At 29.3% G+C, this 23,411-nt stretch overlaps 1 protein-coding gene across 1 annotated transcript in view; it reads right to left on the bottom strand.

The window, feature by feature from the left end:
- Nucleotides 1-23,411, bottom strand: part of LOC132931714 (dual oxidase) — a 47,652-nt gene that overhangs the window by 18,440 nt on the left and 5,801 nt on the right. The window contains exon 2 of the mRNA XM_060997664.1: nucleotides 1,965-2,045. Coding sequence (XP_060853647.1) covers nucleotides 1,965-2,045 — 81 coding nt within the window. The remainder of the gene's footprint in view (nucleotides 1-1,964; nucleotides 2,046-23,411) is intronic.

The following is a 23,411-nucleotide window of genomic DNA, read 5'->3' as shown; positions in this document are numbered from 1 at the left end:
CTCATTATGTGAATATATTATTGTGTGTGTGTGAAATTGTCGTAATCGCAATAATGATGTTTAATTTATTCTATCGCAAATAGTATGTAGGAAGTGTGTACAGTGAATTAATACACATAATAATGTGCAACAAAGCAGGTTATCGCTTATCATTATGATATGTTGTGAATATATGCAATACTACTGTACTGAGAAAGAGAAAAGTGTGAAAGAGAGAAAGAGAGAACTTCTCACTGCACCCAGCACCGGCTGCGAAATTATATTATCATTATTATTTCGTCCATCCCGAGTCCGTGACATTGACATGTGCCGAACGACAGCTGCAACAACCGTCGACCACAGAAACGTAATCAATCAGCATCATTACGTTGGTCACGTTATTACAACGGGGAAACCGCGAATACTGCACGTAATTCAGAAGGAACACGACGACGGGGCAACAAGACGACTATACGACTAATGGACAAAAAGACAGTGACCGACGGGCATAACTATCTATTTTTGAAGGTAAAATATTCATTAGTTTTTTTTTAAAAAAAACGTTCTGAATATGACTGAGCGAAATAAAAATTGAAAATATGAGAGACTAAGAAATCATTGATCTATAGAGGTCATACAACGAGCCAAATAACAGAATATTCCGAAAGGAAAAACATTTTGAGTGAACTGGCGTTAAAATAAAGATACGTAGTTTGCACCACTGTTAGTAACCAAAAGTAGTGTTTATAATTTGCACAAAAATGAATACCACCTTTTTATGTACTCAATTATTTTTTCGATACCCTTGTTGATGTCGATAGGTACTCGACGGACTCGAATGAAAATCATAATTTGTCGGGATTTCTTCCTAATATCTACTAATTATAATCAATACACAAAATAAATTCAATCCACGTAATTGCATTATTGCAAAGTATTAAATTTTTTAATTCTCAACAAAAATAATGCATTTATTATTTTATTAATTATTATGATATTATGTATAAATTATGTTTTCGTTTAGGTAACATATAGTATTATTAAACTCATTTCAACAATATTGTAGCTGCATATTAGTATATTACACATGTTGCATAATATATGTTAGATCGATTTTGGTCGAATAATCGAATACATCCGGTTTGGCACGTTTAGCGGACGGGTGCAAATCCTACACGAAATGTCCTGCCCGGAAACTCCTCCCTAAAAAGAAACAACGACCAAAGGGAAAGACTTCGCCATAAGGCGAGGAAAGATATTTCAACTGATATCGGCGAGTCAATGGAAATGGAAAATGCAAACGATGTGCTAGATGAAAAAGATTGGTAGAAGCACGCAAACGTCCTCAATAGCAGAAAAAATGTGACTGCGTAGGAATGGCGAGTTTTGTCGATTTCCTACGACGTGTTTTCAATGCTGCATTGTATACACGTATATAATATTATACTAAACTTTGGCGTACACAAAATGTTGAAATATATAATAACAACAATAAAAAACAAATAAACCTACAACCAAATACAACTATAATAATATATATATATATATATCGTACTTATACGATTCGCGTTGTATAACCTTCATTCGATTAAAAATATACGGCAAAATATTGTACGTATATATTGGTCGTCGTTGGCGGCGAATGGCGATACATTATTATTATTATTAATGACTATTGCACTATAATATTATCTAGATCGCGGAGACGTAGAATATAACAATAACATTTGTACTGAATATATACATAATATAATATATTATTATTATTATTATAGTAAAATATGATAATGCGACCGACGTCAATCAGCGAAAAACAACCAGACGACTACGGCGTGATCATATTTTATATTATAATGCGTGTCTACCACTAAACAATGGCGAACGACGTTGACACGACGATAATCTCCAGACATCCGTCGAATCGCTACGATCTGCCGTTGGGTATATTATAATGGGATAAATAATAATAATAAGCTTTGACATACCGATCGAACCCCATTGCGGATGCGCCAGATTGTTGAACCATCCATCAAACCTCTGTTTTTCCGTGAAGCTGAATTGTTTTTCTGAAAAACAAAAACAAGACGTTATAGCATATAAATCGACACCTATACATCATATAGTACCCGGTACGGTACATATATTAATGTGTTACAATATAAAATTTGAAAACTATGATCGGATAAACCCACATTCGTACACCAAGTCGCGGTGTTGCGAAATGGTTATTATATTTATTTTTTTTCGGCAGTGGCCTTAATGAGCTTGCGCGAACACAACGGCCAGTCATTATTAAAAAATAAAATATAATAATAATAATAATAAATACTCGGAATTATGACAACGGCCGCAGTGTTCGGTGGTTGTTAAGTAACGGGTCTTTAGGCGCGAGATTAAGTAATTTCTTCGGCGGTTCTCACAGTCTTCACACACACACACAGACACACACACATATACAAAGGAAATCGTCACGACTATCGTTTCGATGAGATCGTGAAAACTTCCAATGATCTAGCTGAGTCGGGCATATTACTCGTATAGTCGTATGAGCACTGTAAGTGCTAACATAGTAATATGAGGTATATAGCACTATAGCAGTATAGGTCATAACGCGTTGCAAAACTGTTATTTATAATTTTTGTGAGTATTTTGATTTACTTTGATTTGGCTAATTTATTTTAATTATACGAGACACATACAAAATCTTTCGAATGATGATATTCAAATGACCGAAAAATATTTGCAAAAAATAAAATAAAAATTTTGAAAAAGTTAGTTTCAAAAAGAATAATACGCATAATTAGACTATAAAAATGTTAACAATCCAATTAATACTTAGTAGTTAGTGATGACATCCATAGCTTTAACATGAATTAATCAAGAATAAGTTATGAATTTTGATTTGTGAATTATTTTCTGTTCATACTAACTTACAATATTGGCATTTTTTAGTACGTAAACTGTAAAGTCAAATAAATTGTCTAAAGCCAATTGTTTTAGGTTAATTCGTATAATATAAAATCACGTTTTAATCATCCAATAATAATATAACTTAATTACCTCTGACATTGAGTCGTTTTAAATATATATATATTGTTAATGCAGTCGCACTATGAAAGAGGTAGTGGTTTGTTGAGTATTTTCTGAATGTAAAATTTTTAATTTAAATAAAGTAACCATTGATAACTGTGGTTGAATTTCATTTGGTTATTATCAATTGATAAGTTATTGTTAGTCACTGGAGGGGTATAGGTCTATGTGTGCATTGCACCACTATAATACTTTCAAACTACCTTTAGCCATTATGTTTACAAGCTGTACAGTAGGTACAACTACACCTACTTTAAAAAAAATACACTTTTCAAAAAAAAAATGTGTAATTATTTCTATCATATATATTATATAAAATTATATTCATAAATCATAATATGTGATTACGACCTACTCATATAATAATAATATATTTATAATTATGTATACAATTTATTTTTACCCAACTTTGTCTGTACAATTACGACTTTCGTGTCGTATTCTTCTAACCCGCGTAAGTTTCATCTTCGAAATACACAGAAATATTCAATTGTCGTTCGATAACGTGAATTTTCCGCTCTTATTTAAACGCGAATCTCTAATAATAACAATAATATTGTACACGGTGTATTGTGTCCATTGGCTTGTTATAATAATAATAATAATAACATCGTTGATATACAATAGAGTAATCAATCAACGGTAATATTACGCTCAATATAGAGTGATATAACATGTGTAATACAGTTATATCTATTTATTGCAGTGCGGTTTTACACTAACAAATGTGTTGGCGCACACTAATATGGCAATGCACACGCTCAATCCTTTTTTGTCATTAATACCCAGAGCATGTTTTAATTTATTTATTATATATTATTGTCAAATTAATTACATCAACCATATTACCTAGAATTCTATTATAAAAAAAATGTTTTTATATTTAATTAAATAATATTTATTACTGCTTTGTCTGCAACCGTTAGGTAAATTGTGTTGTATATATATATATATATTATTACTCATTTTTCTGTAAAACAAATAAGAAACTTCCTAGGTTTATTTAAAAAACAAAAACGTGATTTAATTTAATTTATCTACAACTCAGATCTGCTATTCATTTATAGTTGTACACGTTACGCCTTATGATTCAATAGCTTTGTGTATTATGTTTCAAAACAACCTCAGACCGACAGTATAGGTCTAACACCACTATATAATTCACTTTAGGCGAGGAATAATGATGGTTTGATGGTTAAAATAATTTGTACTTGTTTTAAGTAAATTGGATAAATCAACACAAAAACAACAGTTATAAAAATATTGTCAAAGCAAGGACAGGAAGCTCACGAATTCCAAAATCACAAGTAAAACATTATTATTTTATAAAATTTGGACGAATTACTCACAAAGTTAGTAAATCCGTTGAAGGCCGAAACATATTTATACCTATGAGGGTATAAAACACTGATGTATATAAAATATCCATAGAAAATAAATAGTTTTTCGAAGAGCCAACTATTTGTATCGCGCAAAATCCACAACGGTTGACAATGGAGGTTGCCACCACAGAAATACATATACTTATAAATAACATATGATGAGGAGATTACACTAAAAAAGATAGAATTATGAATGATGATAATAAGAAGAGTTTTTACATTTGATAAAATAAAAGAGACTTTAACGCAGTCACCATGTGAACTCGTTGTGTCACCCGACGCGATGCATGTTGTCGACCTCGCCTAGATGAATCGACTAGCTGCGACAAAGTCATAATATTATAAAGTTATGATTTATAATTTATATTATGTATGTATACCTATTATAAATTTTATTAAACAGATGTAGACAACGAATGTATTTCGGTCGATATATACATAATATAGACAGTATACACACACACACACACACACACACATAATCATTTACCATACATATTATTATATATTACCATATACAATGCGTAAGACGGGACATGGAATCGTGACACTGACACAGCTCGACTTAAAATATTCCGACCGCTGCAAGCTGTAGCGTACTTGGAACGTTGGTAATTAAAATCGCACGCAGTTATAGGTATATATCGGAGTATAATATATGATAGATGCGGTTGAAATGACGAGTATTATTTTTATTTTTTGTATAAGGAGAAGCGGTTTGATACGATTCGGATGTACGCGCGCACACACACACACATATACGGGTCACGTGTGTCTCGTCGATGTATATAAGTCAAGGCAGCCTCTTCGACAACGATGCTGGTCGCGCGAGTCGTTGTATCACATAAAGATTTAATATATTATTGCTGCGTCCGTTATATATATATAAATATATACTTATTTATTAAACTGCAGTAGACCCGTTTTCGTCTACGCGGCGCATAAACTATTTACAGTATAATATTCTCGTCACGATCGTACGGAATACATGATAAAAAAAAAATCACCGTGGAATCATTAGAAACACAACACGTTTCGCGGTGTCCGTCTCTCATGTCTTGCAGCGAAATTCCTATCGTCCCCCGCCACGGTGCAGTTGGATTCCCCAAGCGTGCACACCGCCATTCTTTTCTAGATTAATGAAATTATTCAAATAATTCTAATTTTTTAAATTGTTAAATATGCATAAAGACCATACGTAGGTACTTATTCAGATATTTAGATTTGTATACCATTTAAGGAGTATCCTATAGTAATATAAACTTATTTTTAACAAATGAAAACAAATTCTGAAAATGTTTATGTATCTAAATCAAAATTTGAACCAGTAGTTTTTAAATTTTTAATATTATGTATGCTATTAGAAGAAATAATAAGGATAATATTGTCCTTAAAAATGGTTTAACAAAAATTAAAACAGGTGTAATATCAAACGTGTAAAGGTAGGTACTCGATTTACATAAGATACTCTATTGAAAGTTTGTATTGCCACGAGAAATTCCTAAAAATGGTATAAAAGTCTAAAGAATAAAATTATATTTAAAGTACAAAAAAAATCAGAATTTGATTACATTCATTATTAGTGGAATAAATGAGAGTGGGCATATAATACTTTGTGAATCGGCCTGTATATAATATGATTAATATGTATAGTCAAATATAATGTATATATATATATGCACGTTATGCTATTATGTTTTATATTTTTCACAGCCCACTCGTCATCTTCTCCGTGGCAGCACATATCGTCGTTCAACGTCAACATTGTCGTCGACTGAGTCCATGTTGCAGTGATTGCGTAAAGCTCGTTTGACACGGCTGCGGAATTTACACGCACGTGGTTCATGCTGTTTTCGTACATAATAATTAATACATGTAATATACATAAGCTGTAAATAATATAACATAAAATATGTTCCTATTTCGCACGCGCGCGTAGGATGAATCACGATCGCTTTGACATGCTGTGTAACTATATATATATATATATATATATATGAATGATTGTTGACGTTCGCGATTTTTTATATATTTTATTTATGTCCCTACACCACATCAAAAAAGAAATTCTTGCCACCTCAATATTTCTTCATGGCATTTCGATTTTTGATCTCGAGTTTCTGTCTTGAAATTAGATCGAGTCACTTTAGAATTTCAAATTTTCTGTCTCCGTGCTCCGCGGATAGTCTTACATATATTTTGAAACAAATACAGTTCGAGTGACAATAGATACTACCAGTAATTAATCGAATTGCTGCCAACGAGATATTTTTTCTCTTCGTATGGGTATCCCGCAATATAGCTATATTATATAATAATAATAAACACATTTATGTAGTATTATTTAAATTTTCGATCAAATTGATGTTGGTCGTTTATAAAAATAAATACAATTTAAAAAAAAGTTTTTGGAAAATATAATTTATAATATTATTGCTTATATATTGTTGATTGCATAACTATATGTGTGTCAAAGGAGTTTTAGCAAAAAACTTAATTCTTAGCCAAATAAAAAAAAATAATATATTATTAGTTTACAAATCATTTATTTTTCAAAATAAAGATTATATCCATAATACGCGATCCATTAATTCAAGCTATTGTCAAACACTAACTTAACCTAACCAAACTCTTAGTCTAACGTTGGTATCTTATTTAAATTTATCTTTAAGAATACGACATATACAAATCTTATTATATCCTTGAATAAATTTCAGTGATTTAAAAATATGTATATGTCTATATGTATTTGGAAATAATATAGTTTTATGACGATATTCGATGGTTGCGATTTAAAAAAAAATGATAATTGCACACTCCATCAGACGTCCTTTTTGGTCCAGTCATGGACCGACTGACGCATTAAAATGCTTTTTACATGTTAACACAAATTTATTAAATGTTACGTTTTTCGCCATGACGTATTACGGCCTCGTAAATCACACGCTGACGCTACAGAATTGTTAAACATTAAATAATAATACTGCGTAAAACAGTATGTGTGTATGTAAGCAGTAAGCCTCAAGGGCTCACTACCGCAAGTATGCGACTGCTCTATCCTATAAAAACAAGTACGATCCTATATATATATATATATATTGTGTATTATCTATAAATATAATATGCGCAATACGCGTGTCCTGTATAGTGTATAATAGGTATGTACAATTGCGCCACCTCGATGCAGGGTGATTCATTATGTTTCGCGGGACATAATATTATAATATACATACATATATATATATGCGCCGTCCATTTCACAATCTACACAAGTATAACAGGATGAATAAAAATCAAAGTTCTCTCTCCCCCTCAGTATCTCTATTTATCCGTTGTTGATTTTAAACAGCTCAGTTTTATAGGGACAAATAGCAGTGTAAGCTTTCCCTCGAACCGTTAAAAAAAAAAAGCCGACGACAATATTAAAAGATTTACGATGTATATAATATGTATACAATACTATACATAGTTACGGTATTAACATAATATTTTACCAGACATTAATGATAACCACCAAATTATTAGATTATTAAATACCTACACAATAATGATAACAAATACATCTATTTTACAACAATCATCAGTAAGTATGTAAATTGTATAGTTCACTGGACAAACAAATGATAAACCAAAAATAACTTACATATTCATTTAAAATTAAAACAGTCAAATTTTTACACAAAAATGATTATTAAAAAAAAAAAATGGTGAAAATGGTATTATAAATATATACTAAATAAATTTAAATATTTTAAGGCAATAAGACAAAATTTAAACTTTCAATATATTTTGCATATCACAAAATGTCATTAATTTTACAATTATATACTTTTTTGTGGTGCGATTTTTTAACTGTAGCATTCCTTTTACCCTCCTCTATATTTTTAAAATTAAAAGTAGGTGCTCGTCTCAAATGAAATTTGTCAGCCAGTAGACAAAAAATTCGTAAATTGATGTTCAATTTTCTTTGTCGACAAAGACATATTTATTTCTATTATGTAATTGATTTATAATGCCACACATTTATGTGCGATGTCAGTAGTTAAAAATAATCAATAAACCTGCATCAATCATATGTGCATCATTCTAATAGAGCTTCCTTATTATTGGTATAAGTAAAATATTAGATTTAAAAATTGAGTACAGATCTAGTATTGATATTCATATAAATCTCCATATTTACTGTTTAAATCTATGAAATATGAACGTACAATATAGTTACGACATAAATTATTACATAAAATGTTGAGTGAGTAATTACATTTTATCAAAATTATCAACCAATACAATAAACTAATATTGTACAATGTACAGTATATAATATAATACATTTCTAGCAACACAACAGTATTTTGTGTCTTCTGATAAGTTGATAGAACTGAGATTGACCATAATAGTTCTTAGGTAACGATAATATATAGGTAGTATTATATTATTATTGTAAATTTCTTATGACTCCGGACTCTGTAAATGTCAACATTTGATAGTGAATGATGATATAATATGTATAATGTATATAATATACATATACTGCAGTGCAATTTTAAACAATATATCGAGACTATAGCCAATTATTTTGGTGTAGATATGTCAACATTCGTATAGTTACTTAAATTATAATAAATAATAATAAGTTATTTTAGTATTAATATATAATATACATTTACGTATTACTCGATCGGAAGTGTAAAAAGTTGCATAATGTATAAGATTTTATTTTACCGTGTATAATAAATAATAATATAACTTATAAAATAAACATTTTTATTTGACTATCATCATTATAATAAATTTGTTGTAATGGATACGTGTTTACCTATAAATATAATATAAGCTCAGCGCAATACAAGATGTGATAAAATCTCGTCACTCCGATCTCTCCCGCGTGCAGTAATAACTAATAAGTATCTACGCTTGTTTACGCGAGACAAGACGCGACAGCGGACTTCTATTCCGTTATTCGCGACAACAGCATCATGTGCGTGCGGGTGAGCAAATTTCATCCAAGAACCGATGTTTTCGCATATGAAAATAAATATAATAAATAGTTGTACATGGTTGCGCATATACTACGATTGTTTTATTACGAGTATTTGCAGTGTGCACATATATTTTTTAAAACAGTGACTACTAATTATCTCGAAAAGTATTAGCGTATTTTAAAATAGTTTTATCGACACAATAATTAAAAAAGTCATTAAAAAAATCCAATCACGCTCATACAAATAAACGATCACATAATGAATTACCTGCCTCTTCCTTTGAACAAAACGTTGCAGGTATCACTTATAAGCATACATATAAATACCGAAGGCTTACGCGGACACTTAACATCCATATACTGAATGCCATACTTTGAATAACCGCTCTAAACTATTACGACTTCTAACGTATTAATCTTGAAACTAGACATTTTCTTTAAAAGCTTCTCCTCGAGCCAATACATGATCTGATGAAATCCAACTACAGGGCTTAAACATTAATAGAATCCGAATTTTCCAATCGAAATATTCTTGTTAAATTACTAAAACACCCATCTAGCTACGTCTGGAATCACACACTACATCCGCATAAACCATTTTTCCACTCCACATCAATTCTCTTATTGTAAAAATTAAAAAAAAAAACTACAAATTGTGAAATAAATTTCTAGTACTCATAAAGTCATAATAAAAAAATATGATAATATATACCTTAATAGCATTTATTACATTTATTATTAAATTATAAAATTCAAAAATACAATTAAAAATATACTTAATACACAACTTATATTTTTTCAAATTTAATTGAAATGCATAAGTGGTTTAAAAAAATAAAAACTCATGTAGTTAGTTGAGTCAAATATACTAAGAAAGTATGTTCAACAAGTTTTAGATTTTGTTCTTAGAGATATTATGAAAGTTTAAAATATTGAATAACGTTTAAAAGTACTCCAAGTACTTTATCCAATCCGTTATAGACTCAAGACTGATATCCATCTACTTCGTGCCCTCATCTCGAATCAAATTAGTTCACAGAATAAGGTAAATACACCGATACTGATTTGCCAGTTAACTAAGGTACACTATAAAACTGTATACTAAAACCGAGATACACTGATAAAGCATTGTAATTTATGTCGGTTCATTTTTTCCACTACAAATTTTATTATCTTAAATGTTTATTTTATTTAAAAATGTTTTATTACGTTGCATGTTGTTTTAGAATAAATATTTATGCAATCAAATATATATTGATAATGTAATATATTATATATTTATATTGGATTATAGTATAAATTCGTTGGCTTTTAATTTAATAAAAATATACATATTACAATTATAATAATAATAATAAACTAATAAAAAGTGATAATATTTGATGAAAAAAGAATAATATATTAAACGTAATATTATATAGTACTCTCAAGTTCATTATATTTTATTTATTAAATATGGCAACATTTCTAATTATAGTAATTTCAACCGGACGAGTGGTCCACGCATATAGCTGTGTTGACTAAGAAATACCTATATCTACTCGAGAGTCAGAAATCGTCCTTTGGTCACAAAACGCAGTTAAAGTTTATTTATGATTATGACATGAGCAATATTATAATAATACGCGGATATAACAATGCGAACACGATTGTATTGTGTTTCAAAACAAACGACGATAAAATCACGATATCAACAACGGTGGCAACTGCAGACGCGCTGTAAAGATATAGAATAAATCTGCAAATACCTACTCTAATTTTAGCTAAACTATTATATGTTAACATTTTATACATGAAATGTTATGTTAGTTAGATTAAAATTTTTAAATCTAAAGTGTGGATTTTCAGTTATAATTAATGTGTTTCTTTCTCTCTCTCTCTCTCTCTCTCTCTCTCTCTCTCTACACAAAACGTCATGAGAAATTATTTTTTATTTATAAATTAGAATTATTTATATTGATTATGATTTTTAACCTCCCTCTCTCCACCCTAGATTTTTTCTGTTTGAGTGACCGCTTGTTGCGCAACATATTTATTATTATTACAACGTCATTAAAATTATTAATTCAGCTATATACTAATTTTCTTAAAAAAAAAAAATAATTTACGCGTATATGTTTATACCTACATTTATTTAAGCATCTACACGTATAGTGCATGCCACGTGGTAGTTTTAGACCTCAGTAAATCGACGCAAAAAGCAAATAAAAAAACCTATTAAATAATACTAATGAAATAAAATATCAGGTTTTATTAATTATATAAGTAGCCTCCGGTGGTGTAACGAACTACGGAACTGTTCTTTTTTTTTTCAAATAAGAGGTACATTATTTATTTATATTATTTTATCTATTAAGGTCATTCGTAACAATAATATAATTACAAGTGTATTTTATATTTTAATGTATAAAGAGGAACGAAGATATATTTTTTTCATAGGAAAATCTGTGACTGTATAAGGATTAAGGACAATATTATATTATTTGCAAAGAGACGAGCGTAGGTATACACTTACGCCGTACTCGGTCTAACTATACAATATTTTACTGTAGTATTCACGTTCATATCTCCACCCGGCAGCGATTCATGTTTATTTTATGGCAAATAATAATATATTAGTCGTCCGCGATTACATATTATGTAGGTACATTACACTCATATAGGTACCAGTTAACTATCTCCATATAGGTGTATATGGTTAAACGTGTCCGCGATCATTTTCTTAAAAAAAAAAATACAATAATATGATAAAAATATATATTAAAATTTAAGATATATAAAGGCGGTCAATACGAGTCGTCAAACCCTCACATTTACCATGGAATAATAACAATACAGCTTTTACAGGTCGTGTGAGACTGTAACATTAAAATAATAAACATATACGATAATCGTTTAAACAGACGACGCCCCCGAATAACGTCTCGTATTCTCGACAGTATCACATATACTAAATAATAATATTATGTTTAGAGTTAAGACATCGGTATCAGCATCATGCTATCATTCTACGCGCGTGCGTCTATATAGCGTGCCAAAACTCAAATTTGGGTCAAATACATATAAATTTTTTTTTGAGTCGGTACAGTTTTCCCAATCGAATAATTCCTGGAGAACGATTGCATATCCATGCCACCCCCAAATATCACATGTTATATTAGGTTGTGACAGTACTTTGTCATTGAGTAGGACACTATAAAATATGTGTTTAATTTAAATTCAATGACAAATCATTATATACCATGTAAAAACCATTTCTGACTAAACCTATTATGATATTTAAGTTAAACAAAAATTACCTAATCTAACCTAACACTTTATACATACACATGATTTATACATTTAGTTTTATTTACGAGTGCCAAGTACTTAAAATTAATAACGAATTATAATATAATTATTTTAAAAATACTATACAATAAGGACAGTGACAATTTTGATACGAGAAGTGAATGTTACATTGTTATCTATATCAAAACTCTAACTCAGTGATTCTGTAGAGTATAGACGAGAGTTTATTGTTGTCTTGCCAATCAGATCCGATCGATATATATATAATACAATGTATTAAATACATATATATCTAATATAATATAATCACTTATTCTGAGTCATTGGATTTAATTTTACATTGTACGCACCTTTTACCAAAATCACAATAGAATAGGTGCTGTCCGTGATTCATGTGCGATTGCGGTGTCGTATTATTACATTAGAAATAAAGGAGCCTCGTTAAGTTGTTTTACTTACATCCTAAGTAATCCCAAACATCTTATTTGTTGAAAATTTAAAAACTATTTCTTTAAGCGGCGTAGAAATTAAAAATTACAACTTAAAAGTTAAAATAATGATATAAAATGTTTTGATACTGAATTCAACTGTTATTTATATAATGAAATTTCAGAGTACTTTTAACACAATAATGCATCGATTTTAGCATTTTTAATACAAAGTTTTCCCCTATATTTATAATGCATTATCTGTATGCAGACATGCAATACTTACTACTTATATTTTATACACGAGAAAGTATAACAGACGCGTCATTTATTCGAATGTGTATAATTTTTTTGTACCTATAATTTTGTGAAACTCCTTCTCTGACCTGTCAAAGGTCAAACAAAAGCGCATATATGTATTGTAAGTTTTCAGTATTTTTATTTTTATTTTTGTATATTTTTTACTTTTCAACTGTATTTTTGCTATGATCCAACAAATTTATCAAAAGAAAAATGATAACAGTATTATATTATATTGTAAAGAATATTAGAAATATTATCTTTGCACGACTCGGACAATGTTGTCGTTTGTGCAGATAACATCCACTGGACATTAACTAAATCGAAAAATCGTGCTAATATAAGATATCACAAAAATCGATAATATTCCAACAAAATATGAAAAAGAAAGTCTAATAATTGTTTTGATCTTATCGTCTGCCTATACTACACACATACCGATAGTACACCAAGTATATATATATATATACCTACAGCTTTAACCTATTTGCATTAATGGTTAGTAATGATTTAAAAATGGCCCGCAAACATTTAGACACCAACTACTGAAAAACTGTAATAACGCCCCCGAACTATCTACTTTTGTTACATTATTGGGTACCTATAATTTGGGTGTTGGCCGATTTCGTCAGTATGGTTTGTGTAGGTACGGCCGGTACAGGTAACAGCGGACAGCGTGGCGTGGCGGTTGCTGAAAAAAGTTGCTACACATACTCTAACATTATTATTAATATTATTATTATTTGCAGGTGACTAGAGTCGTACGATTGTAACGAGTAGTTCATTAAACGTGTTACGAAAAACTATGTTATTATAATAATCAAAATAATTATATTGTTATATTTTATATTACTATTATTATTATTAGCGCATAACTTTTATTATAGTGGGCGTGAGAAACGTCGGGAGCGCGAAACGCAATAATAAAATACTAAAATGCTAAATATAAATAATATAAAAACATTTTTTTATTACTACTATGAACGACGTGCAATACTATAGTTATATTGTACCTACTTGAATGTCTCTATGGATATTAATAGCTATAAGTTATAATTAATAATACTATTACATTATTATTATTATATACGCCTGTATCCCTGCGTAAAAGTTTAGGTAACACTGCGAAACCGGAGCAGATCAATTATAACTAAAGTGAAAAATTGCCATTTATCCATTTAAACGTGTTTAACAACCCAACTTTATAAACCTATTGACCTCAGACCTAGTTGATCTCATTTCAGAAAAGCAATCATTATATTATCCACCTTGATAGTTGATTTGTCATAAATATCAGTAATGAAATAATGATAAAAATAATGTTTAAAAAAAATCATTATTATATCGAACATAATTCAATATTAATCATATCGGATAACCAGTTTTTTACGAGTCGTGCAAATAATGTGTGTACAATATTATATACTAAATAAAATATTATTTATTATATTGATCGATCATTAACTTTACCTATATGGCGAGCATAATAAAATATACCAATACGCTGATCCATAAATCGCGACAGACGAACACGCCGATGCCGATGCCGTATACGTATATTTTTTCAGTCTCATTTCACAAAACCCTTTTTTTAAGCCCCTCCAACAAAGAATAAATATTTTTAATACTTTAAATATATTACTGGATATCGTTTCGGTATACTTAGTACTATTTTATGTCAACATTTTATGTTATTATTATTGCATATTATATATTATATATAGGAATCTATATACACGCGCGATCCAAATTAAATTTATAGCTTCCGTGAAATGTGTAAAATAATTTTATATACCTTGAGCCGAATACCTATATTATTGCTAATAAATAAAGCAGTCAAACGGGAAATTTACCATAAAACGCCTACTATCGTTGTAGATACCTATCGTTTGTCTCGCTCGATCGGCGAACGGAGTATTTATTTTTTTCAAACCGTCATCATCGTCTGAAATGCCACTCAAAGTCGCGATTTGTCAGCTGATAATATCTGCAGAAAATTTTCTGATTGACAGTTCCAGTGGCGGATCCAGAGGGATCATGGGGTCATCACCTCCCACCCCTCAGAAATCAAATACGTTAGAAAACCTACACGTGCACGGACCATGTCATTTTTTCAATTTGATTATTGATTTATCATTAATAATATTGTAGCTTGTTGCAGTCACGACTACACAACGAATGCTACAACGGCACCGATCGACCGAAAACCAGAGATCACAAATTAAAAATGGCCCCCCACATTGAATATGAATCTTTGATAATATTTAAACGTAACCGTTTTTAATAAATTATTTATGTTATCGGTGTTTATTTAAAATTGATTTATTACTATAGGTTTGTATATTTTCAAATGAATTTCATTTTTCTGAGAACAAACTTCAGAAGTTAATGCATTAAAAAAAAACTTAAAAAATATAAAAATCTCTCAAATGTAAAATATTTTAAATTCAAGATATCATTAGTTGAATATGACATGTGTACAAATCGTGTAAAATATTTATAAAACTAAAATTAAAAAATTATTCATAAAATATATGTAAAAAGTTTAAACTGGCAAAACAGCAAAAATTCATGACTAGAATGATAGACCTTTTTATTTCTTCTTAAATTAACTATTTCAGCAACAAGACACACGTAGTTTGACGCGTAGAGAAAATTAAATCTAACCAACACTTTTATTTGACACGTGTGTGATCACTGGTGTACACTAATTCCAATTTCCATTGTAGACGAATAGATTAAAAAAATAGTACCGCTTGTCGTATGTGACGGGGTGAGTAATGCTTCATTTGCTCATGCTGAACAGAAAATTTAGTATACATAGAGAATATTTGGCATCGAAATATCGGAACCGTGAAAGCCTTCAGCAGTCGTATGGAAAAAACTATATCTACACTCTCTCTGGACAGAGAATATAAATGTCTTAAAATCGATGAGTGGTCGTTTTAAGAACTGAATTTCACATACTACGAGTTGGTACACATAAAACGTTGCAGGTTGTCTCCGCGCGCACTATTGAATATTGAAAATAATACGTTGATTCGGAAAATAATAAATTTAAGCTATTGAAGTATTAGCGATACATAATTTTTAAAGCTATTATATGCAAACAGCAAATAATATCGCGATCGAGATATGTTGCATTCGTCGTGTGAGCAAGGACAGACAGAAAGCGGGAAGCTTACATACCTATACATTAATATTGTTATTTTATTGCTATTTGTATTCGTAATGTTGTGCAGTGCGGAAACAAATGTGTATAATTTCCTATGTATATGTATACAGTGCCTGGAGGGCCGTAAATTAATATTGGGTTTCAATGTGGATTAATTTCGTGCCGACTGTCGGATAATATACAGCATGAACATTATAATATATTATTATATTACTACCGCCTGTTGATGATATTTTACTTATCAAAAGTTCATTGAACATGCATATTGGCTCACCAGAGCATAGTATAATGAAATAAAACGTTTTATTTCTTTTAATAATAATTATGAATATTGAAAAAACAAAAATCTTCCTCGAGACAAAAGTATGATTGTTATAATGTAATTCAATATATTTTCCGCATAATACCACGATGCCATAGCTGTGCGCCTGTGCATAGAGACCATTTGAATCATTACAATTGTGATCAACATAATATACATAACCGTAAAAAGCCATAATCGCAATGTAACCGCATTGTAATATAATATTAATGTGTTTGATATTATGAACATCGACACGACTCGTTTTTCCCAATTAATATAATAAATAAATAATTTAGAAATCGAATTGAATGCGTTGATATCAAAAAGTCAAGTATAATTTGTAGACAGTTTCAAGCTAACTGCAAAACGCGAGATAATCAATTACGCATTTTATACATTTTTTATACTAATAAAAAAATAAAATACCTTATTCATTGTTGCCTTCTAATAAAAAAAAAAAAACTTAATTGCATCATATTCACATACTTAGCTCAACAGATAGTAATGGTTATACCTACCTATAAATGCAATTTTATATAGGAAGTTATTTCGAAATAGTTTTTATTGGATTGGTATATTAATTATTATTACATATTACCTTATATTAATATTATTAACAAGCTATCCATAAGAACATACGGTTAATATTATAATAATTTTTTTCATTTGATTAGACTATTTATAAATGTTATACCATTGCTTCTTTGAAAACATTGTAACTTTTAATTATTTGTTTACCTGTTGTAAATAAGTGTATGCTGTAATATGTATTGACTATTAATGTATATAGTAGCAAGTAGCTAAATAGTATAATATAATATTATGTAGCTGTCTTAAATATGTCAGAATGGAGGAGTTTGATTATTATTAGTTTTGTATATGATATATTTTTCAAGTGTTTTATTCTAATTGTTTTTAATGCTTATTGGTCACAAGGATAGTGGGGTTCTTTGTGCTTGAAAATGAAAGTCATAACTCATAAGTCATAAAAAATTAACACACAAACATTATTGAAACGTGTTCCTATCTATATAAAGTTGATCTATAATGAATAGACAGTAAGTATAACGATAAAACCGAACTTGGCGTTGAAATTATTTTTACTTGGATTTTTGCGCAATATTTTTATGGTTTAGTTTAGATGCAATAACTGCGGAATTTTACTGTGGAATAATTATTATGGATAATTAATGATAATAATAATTTGTACGATGCAAAAAATAACAGCTGACCGACATGTCTAGATAGGTACTTTAATATGGGGTAAAAAAAAATGGATCGTTATCTCTATAAGCATATCGAACACTATTATTTATTCCTATATCCACATAGCACTTTATAATATACCTACAATACCGGTTGTTGCGAACAATGGGGTCTCCAGTATATCAGAGCTCAATAATAATTACGGTGATCTGAATTGATTGTGGAGATCGTTAAAAAACAAATCTCTGGCCCATTATACGAGAGCTGGCTGAAAAAAAAAACCGTAATGTCCCGCTGCAATATATGAACGTATACAGCGAGACCGCCGCAGCGGCAGTGCTAATACAATACGCATGTATAAATATATAATAATAATATATTCTATATATGTGCGGTTATATATTTGTGTGTGTGTGTGTGTGTGTGTGTGTGTGTGTGTGTGTGTGTGTGTGTGTGTGTGTGTGTGTGTGTATTATCTATAGTAATATAATTGTTTCAACAGTTAGCCTGCGAGGCATGTGGTTCAGTCCAAAAGGTTAAGGCTTTAATGGACCGCCGCGCGTGTGTATACGCGAAAAGTATTTACTAATGACCAATAGACTACAAAAGTTGTAACGCGCATGCGAGTGAAAAAAAAAATAGAAATTAATACGTTATGGTAAATTTATCTACAGAATTATAATAACTAATTATACGTTTTTTGCACCTATAGACAACCGTTTGGCAATCGCGTCACCGCGATCAAAAACACCTATCCCAATTTTTGCGGTTTTATACAGAAGACAACAAAATGAATTTCTTTGCGTACCACCCTAATGCAGTTGATAGTATTTTTAATAAATCAAAATATACCTTTTTTACAAAAACGTAAGACATGTGCGCGCGTCGCCGCTTAACTCTTAAGCGATGATACATATCGTACTAAATAAGTTGTGGCCATATAGACCGGTACAACGTGTTGCTGATAATCGGATAAGTATATATAGCCATAGGTGTGCACTTACATATTTACATTTAATACAGTATAGGTATATATTACTTTGACAATGTAACTTATATATAAGTAACCATTGCACATTTGCACCACATGTCGTGATTCTCCATTAACGGCCTCGGACGAACATCGCGGTTCAACGATCGACATATCGACGTACAGTTACAAACGTCGAGTATACAGAATGATTTACCAAGCATGCTCACACCATTTGTTCTCCATTATTACAGTTAATTGCAAATCTGATTTTTGATTGTTTTTTTTTTTTTGTATACTTTAAGGCGATTTTTACAATTTCTTGAGATAATGACATAATGTGTACTATTATGGAGAGTCCTGTGATGATAAAAACTCTCCTTTTCTTTACTGCAAATTACGTATTTACCAGAACATTTTTCTAAAAGTTGTGACGATGTGACGTAAGGATTTAAATTTAATTTCAAGCGAGTTAATTTTGTGTACTAGGATAAAGTTCATGATATGCGAGTTTAGAACCTATGAGGGCTATGGTGATTTGAAAATTGTAATCTATCAATATTAAAAATTGTACTTTAGTGAAACCTATACAGTATACATTTATTTACACATAATAGCGACATCTCTGGTTTTTTTTTTTAATGTGTATTAAATATTACACTCATTGAACATAAAGAAATATGTAAATATAATGTTTTTACATACCTTATAGCAATGAAAATTATTCGAAATTCAAGATAAGTTAGACGAAAATTTTATTTTCAATATTTTAGTTTTAGATTTCAACTATTTTTACGTTGTTTTTGCCTATTTAGAGAAAAAGTAATGATGGCGTTAGAGTCACTATCACTATACCTCCCCCCATGAATATTGTGATTTACTTTAATTATTACTTTTATTTACAAGCATTTACAATTTTAGAATTTTTAAGATTTTTTTGATAACTATAAATAAAAATATTTAAGCTCGATTAAAAAGCTAGAAAATCTAACTTTCAAAATCACGAACAGATTTTGCAAATTTTTCATTAGTTAAAAATATTTTAAGTTTTCAATTTTAATAGCTGATACTTAAAAATGTAATAAACTATTCGCCATACAGAAATCTATCTTACGAGATAAACACATACGATGCACAATTTTTTTTGATAATTATTTCGAGTTTATTTTTTTACGAAATTAGATAAGTATTCAAACAAAAATGACGATTTTAATTATTTTTTGTAATTCAAAAAATATTATTACTTTTCGTTTATTATTATTGACTATAATGTTAATAGTGCACAATTGAATTTTCAAAATTTCAATTTTTTTACACTACGAACCTATTCAAATTTCACAACGTTCTACAGTAGGTACATATATTTTTTATTACGCTACGTTAATGTTAGGTATACAGTATACGTATTCACTTACAAGTTATAAATACTAATAACAAACAGCGAGGCTACAGCATCGGCGGCAGCGGTTTATGTCCCACATAATTCGTAATGGACAGCTACGGAGGAATGCCGCAGTTGTTTCGACAATAATGGTAATAGTATAAAATGTGCGTTAATATATTCATTTTTATAATAAATTAAATGGGCCCTAGGAAGACTTGGCTGAACCGTATAATAATAATAATATGTAATGTAATAATATTACGCGCTAACGGTGTACGGCTTGCACGAATCGTCGACGACCTCCCGGCAGCTTGACGGATCGCAGGTCAAAAGGTGTCGCCCATATATTTTTTATTGAGTTATGTATTATACAGATACCTATATATATATATATATATATGTATATATGTAATGTAATAATGGATTACAAAAATAAATTTATTGCGCAAAACTGGCAAATGATTTCATTTTGATATCTCTGACACTATGCGCTATACGTATTATGCATAACAGTGTATATAGTGTATACCTGCTATATATTATGTATAGAACTATGGGTATAATATTATGTTATATATGCATAAGAGTTGTACAGTATATTACTATATTAGTCGTGTTTGCATACGACCAACAACGCCACTGTACTTAGGTTTTGAATTTTTTCATTATTATTTTCTTAAACAAACCGAGATATATAAGAATTATTACTTTCTAAACACTTATTATGCTATATACAATAAAAACACACACAAACAAATCATATATTATGTGTATATTTACATGTCCTACTCCGGTCGTGTTACTATAATATATTAAAACATAGTCTTGTAACATTTGTATTTTGTGTGCACCGATTAATAACGATTTATTGCACGTAAAAGCATGTAATTATTTTAATTATTGCTTATCCTCGCGGTGTGCATTACTCTCACTAATATGCAAACGACTTATAACACGTAAACCTTATGGGATAGTCGTACAGTCTGACGGTGGGTAACTTAAACGCGGTAGTTATTATATTGTGCTCTTATAAAAGTATTTCTGTATATGCCGATAAAATAGGTAGGTGTATATAACTATAGGTATACGCACATTAATTTTATATTGCGTTTTTATGACGACCGCGGGTGTAGCTTCAATAAAGCTTTTACGTGGATTGATTAATCAACTCTTACCAGAACAATATAAAAAATAAAATTAGGAAAGTTGATATAGCACTGCTAGTGTTTAACGATTAATAATTTATATTCTATTGATATATTAATAATGTGTGCTAGGTATTGAGCAAATTGTTGTCAAAAACAAATCACATAGGTGCTAATAATGAAATATTAAGTATCGCCTATACAATAATTATAATTATTTATTACAAAATAATTTCATATAATAGTTACTACTAGCAACTATTATTAACTTATAAGTCAATACAAAGTAATTTTTAATTTACCTTTTTCTAGGCATGATATTATTTAAAAAATATTTTTAAGCTTAATAGTTTTAAGCTAAAATAGAAAGAATAAAAATTAAAAATTTTAGATTATTTTGATTTTTTCAAATTACGAGTATGTTGATAAACCTTTTTTAAGACGAAAATCTTGAAAACGTAATGCATGGTTCCTCGTAAGTTATTCTTCCACATTAAAAGTATCAAAAATACTCGTAATAGTGACAATACAATTGTGTTTTATGTTTATTTTATAAGTATTTTTCTTACTCATTAAAATCACGACATTTTGTTAACTATTATGTAGTTAAGAATCTATGAAATGAACAACTAAGGCCTGAAAGTTTTATGTAACGTTATTCATATAAATTGTTATTACAAATATAATATATATTCACAATATTTTCTTTTTATAGACATTAATTGAAGATAACATTTTGATATAATCAAATATTTAAAATTTAAATGAATAAATAACGATTTTAATCATTTTGTTTCAATTGAAACCGTTTTGCCATTAAGCGCTATTAATATTTTATAAATAAAATCAATAATATTTAAAAAATCATTAGACTAATTTTAATTCATTAACACCACAATCTTATCTACATAGTTTTAAGATACCTACTTTTACGTTTATAAGGTTAGCATAGAAGTTAATAAAAATAATTTTGAATATAATATACATAAAAAATACTTGAACATACATATTACTAATAGAAATAAAACTTACTCATCGTAATATAAAAAATTATAAAATATTCTAAGAAATGAAGGCAGACGCCAAACATGTTTCCGCTTAGAAAGGATCTTGGGATCTAATGTTTTATCATTGAATTTAAATTTAACATATCCAATAGGTACCTTCTCGATGATAAGGTTTACTCAAAAGTTTAATTTTCGTATAGATCAATAGAACTGTTGCGATAATTTATTGCTACCGTTGTTTATTATTTCTAACTTAACTGCTAGATATACTTTAATGTAACATTGCTTTAACCTATAACCTATGCCAATAATAAATAAGCTGTATTTTAGTCTTTCCGTAGAATTTTTCAACATAAAACAAGTATCAATAACATATACTCAAATAAATAATTTGAGTTAGGAGTACACCATACATAATAAAACTATTTATAACACTGAACAATATACTACGTATACCTAATCTAAATTATCAAACGATTAAATGATTTAAAACTAAAAAAAATACGGTTTTTTTCTAAAAATATTATGTAGTTTTTTAATATAGAGCCGTGATTTACGGCTTTAATGTGATTACACATAAGTAATTGTTTTCGATGATGAACTTATAAGTATCGAAATATGTATTTCAACAGACTTATCAAATTTTAAGAATAAATTAATACGCAATGCATTTGTGCCACCATTAGTGCTTATATTATAAACGATTTAAATCAATAAACATGTGGATATTAAAAAATACATATTGCTAATATTTCCATTGAATCTGCAT

This window comes from Rhopalosiphum padi, chromosome 1 (genome assembly GCF_020882245.1).
Source record: "Rhopalosiphum padi isolate XX-2018 chromosome 1, ASM2088224v1, whole genome shotgun sequence".
NCBI lineage: Eukaryota > Metazoa > Arthropoda > Insecta > Hemiptera > Aphididae > Rhopalosiphum > Rhopalosiphum padi.
This window is presented reverse-complemented; position numbering and strand designations above follow the sequence as displayed.